General features: G+C 60.1%; 1 protein-coding gene across 1 annotated transcript; it reads right to left on the minus strand.

The window, feature by feature from the left end:
* Positions 1-369: 369 nt before the first annotated feature.
* Positions 370-2,293, minus strand: KCNS2 (potassium voltage-gated channel modifier subfamily S member 2). Its single transcript, XM_004697462.2, has one exon. The coding sequence runs from the start codon at positions 2,291-2,293 to the stop codon at positions 857-859; it is 1,437 nt and encodes a 478-aa protein (XP_004697519.1). The 3' UTR covers positions 370-856.
* Positions 2,294-2,719: the final 426 nt, after the last annotated feature.

A 2,719-nucleotide genomic window follows, 5' to 3' on the forward strand; every position in this document is an offset into this window, starting at 1 on the left:
AGGCCCCGAGAGAATGGGCTCCGCAAAGGGCAGAGCTCTGCACCAAGCATCTTGGGGTCAGGCCTGTGGTCAGCTGAACCCCCTGTTCCTAGGAAAGAACCCAAAGCAACCTTCGCTGCACTTCACTGAGCCACGTTTCTTAAAGGGAGGGCAACGTGGACAAGGGGCAGATCTATCTGCACGAGTCATTCTCAAGGTGGTCTGTGCACCCCTGCAGCCGCCCAGCTCCAGGTTCCTTTGCAGCGGTGAGGCGTGCTCCTCTGCCCAATCTCTTGGTTTGCGATGGAAAAGACGCGGCAGCAACGGCTATAAGAAGCGAGATCAGGCGTGCACAGGACAGTGAGCTACGTCTCCACAGCTCCTGGCTGACCTCACACATAGGTTTCTATTCTATTGGACAGTTTGGGGGTGGGGCCTTTTTTTTTTTTTGGTGTAGAACTCACATGACAACCTCAGAAATAAGAACACAAACAACTCACAGACGGCGCTTGGACTGGGAGCGCTAGAATCGTGTACACAATGAACAGGGCAAAAAGAATTGCATTCTGGGTGGTACTCATCCGGCAGAAAGGTGAACACGATACGCCCACAGGCTAAGGACCACCCACGAGCGCCGTTTCATTGAAAGGTGCAAAGGCCTGGCGTCAGACACACCATCCTCTTAAAAAACAATTCTAAACACCGGTAAAGCAACCCCGGGTGCGCGCAGCCCAGGCATCTCTCCCCCTTGGGCGCGGGCCTGCTCCTTATGGCAACAGCGTGCTGTGGCTGGCAAAGTGCTCAAGCCGTGGTGCCTGAGGCACAAGAGGCAATTCCGCCACATAGGACTGAGAACCAACGAGAGCAGTCCTCCCAGCTAATGTAGGGAATCATCCAGGCTTAGCTCACTCGGCGAGCTCCGGCTCATGTTCGTCAGGCTTGCCATGAGGGACTTAACTTTATGGGCATAGTAGTCCCTCAGGTTGACGGACGGGACCTCCTTCATTCCATCTCCAAAGTCACAGCTGCGCATGGCACTCTCCAGCTGCTTTTGGCGCCGGTAAAAGTGGGAGAACTTGTTGAAGATCAAGGTGATGGGCAGAACGACCACTAAGATGCCGGCCAAGATGCAGGCGGAGGCCGTCAGCTTTCCTGCCGTGGTTCCCGGGACCACATCCCCGTACCCCACGGTGGTCATACTGACAGTGGCCCACCACCAGCAGGCGGGGATGGTGGCCAGGTCCTCGTTCTCCTCCTTTTCAATGGTGTAGGCCACCACGGAGAAGATGGAGATCCCAACGGAGAGGTAAAGTAAGAGCAGCCCTACTTCTTTGTAGCTGTATTTCAACGTGGCCCCCAGGGACCGGAGGCCGGTGGAGTGCCTGGCCAGCTTCAAGATGCGGAAGATCCGCATGAGTCTCAGGACCTGGGCCACCCTGCCGAGGTTGGCCAAGGTAGGTGTGCTCTCCACCACTAGGTTCACCACCAGAGTGATGTAAAAGGGGACAATGGACATGAGGTCAATAAGGTTCAGCGCGTTCTTAAAGAACTTCAGGAAGTCCGGGGCCACGGCAAAGCGGGCCACCAGCTCGAAAGTGAACCAGGCAATGCCAAAGTGCTCCACAATTTCAAACCTGGGGTCCTCGCCAGGGTGGCCCTGGCTGTCCGGGATCTGGAAGTCCGGCAGGCTGTTGAGGCACATGGTGATGATGGAGCCCAGCACCACCAGGATGGACAGGACGCTGAAGACCCTGCTCAGGACCGAGTAGCCGGGATTGTCCAGCGCCAGCCACAGCTGCCTGCGGATGTTGCCCAGGGGCTGCCCCTCAAACTTGGAGGCGTCGTTGTAGAAGGCTAGGATCTCGTCGAAGGAGGACGTGGTGCTCTCCTGGTCACTCTGGTCATCCCACTTCTCCTGTTCGGGCTCCACTTTGCGGCCGTGGTAGCTGTAGCTGCAGCAGGAGTCGATGAAGAACTCATTGATGCCCCAGTACTCGATCTCCTGGCTGAAGGAGAAGACGCAGAGCTCGGCCATGACGTGCAGCTTGCCGGTGTGGTAGAAGTGCAGCACGTAGGGGAAGAGCTCGGGGTTGCGGTCGAAGTAGAACTCGCGCTGGACGTCGTCGTAGTCATCGCAGAGCTCCAGGATGGCCTCGCGCGAGTGGCACAGCAGCAGGCGGCCCAGGCGCGTCTCCGGGAAGCGCAGCAGCGTGCGCGAACGCAGTTTCCTCTTGAAGCCGCCCACGTTGATGCGGATCTCACTGTCCTCGACGGCGTGGCCCTCCGACACGTCCCACAGGCTCTGGCCGGTCATGCTGGCGAGGCCGGGCCGCCGGGATCGGGCGAGGGCGCTACACCTGCAAGCAGAGGAAGCCAGGCGGTGTGAGCGCGGGGCGCCCGGGGCTGGCTACCCTGGTCTGTGCCCCCAACCGTCTCTAGGGGCGGGGGGGAGAGGGCGGCCCTCTCCGGGAGGGTTTCCAGGTGCTACACCGGGTTGGAAGGTGGGGTTCAGCCCCCTTCCTTCCAAAGGAAGGAGTGGAAAGGGGGAGCGTGTTCGTACTAGAAAGGCCGCGACCCCACCCCCCAGGCCGGGTGGGGGTCAGGAGCTCATGGGGGGTGGGGTGAGGGAGCTTCTGCTGTGGGGATCGCACCCCGGCGGTTTGGAAAGCACTGGGGCTGCGCGCTGCCCTGGTCGGGGGCGGACCCAGGAGGCGCCCCCGCCCGCTCGCCGCAGCCAGGC

This window comes from Echinops telfairi, unplaced genomic scaffold (assembly GCF_000313985.2).
Source record: "Echinops telfairi isolate 266 unplaced genomic scaffold, ASM31398v2 ScPeMD7_1;HRSCAF=3_0, whole genome shotgun sequence".
NCBI classification, from domain to species: Eukaryota; Metazoa; Chordata; class Mammalia; order Afrosoricida; family Tenrecidae; genus Echinops; species Echinops telfairi.

Excerpts from the sequence above, each read along its gene's own strand:
- KCNS2 (XM_004697462.2), bottom strand. The coding sequence starts at position 2,293 with ATGACCGGCCAGAGCCTGTGGGACGTGTCGGAGGGCCACGCCGTCGAG.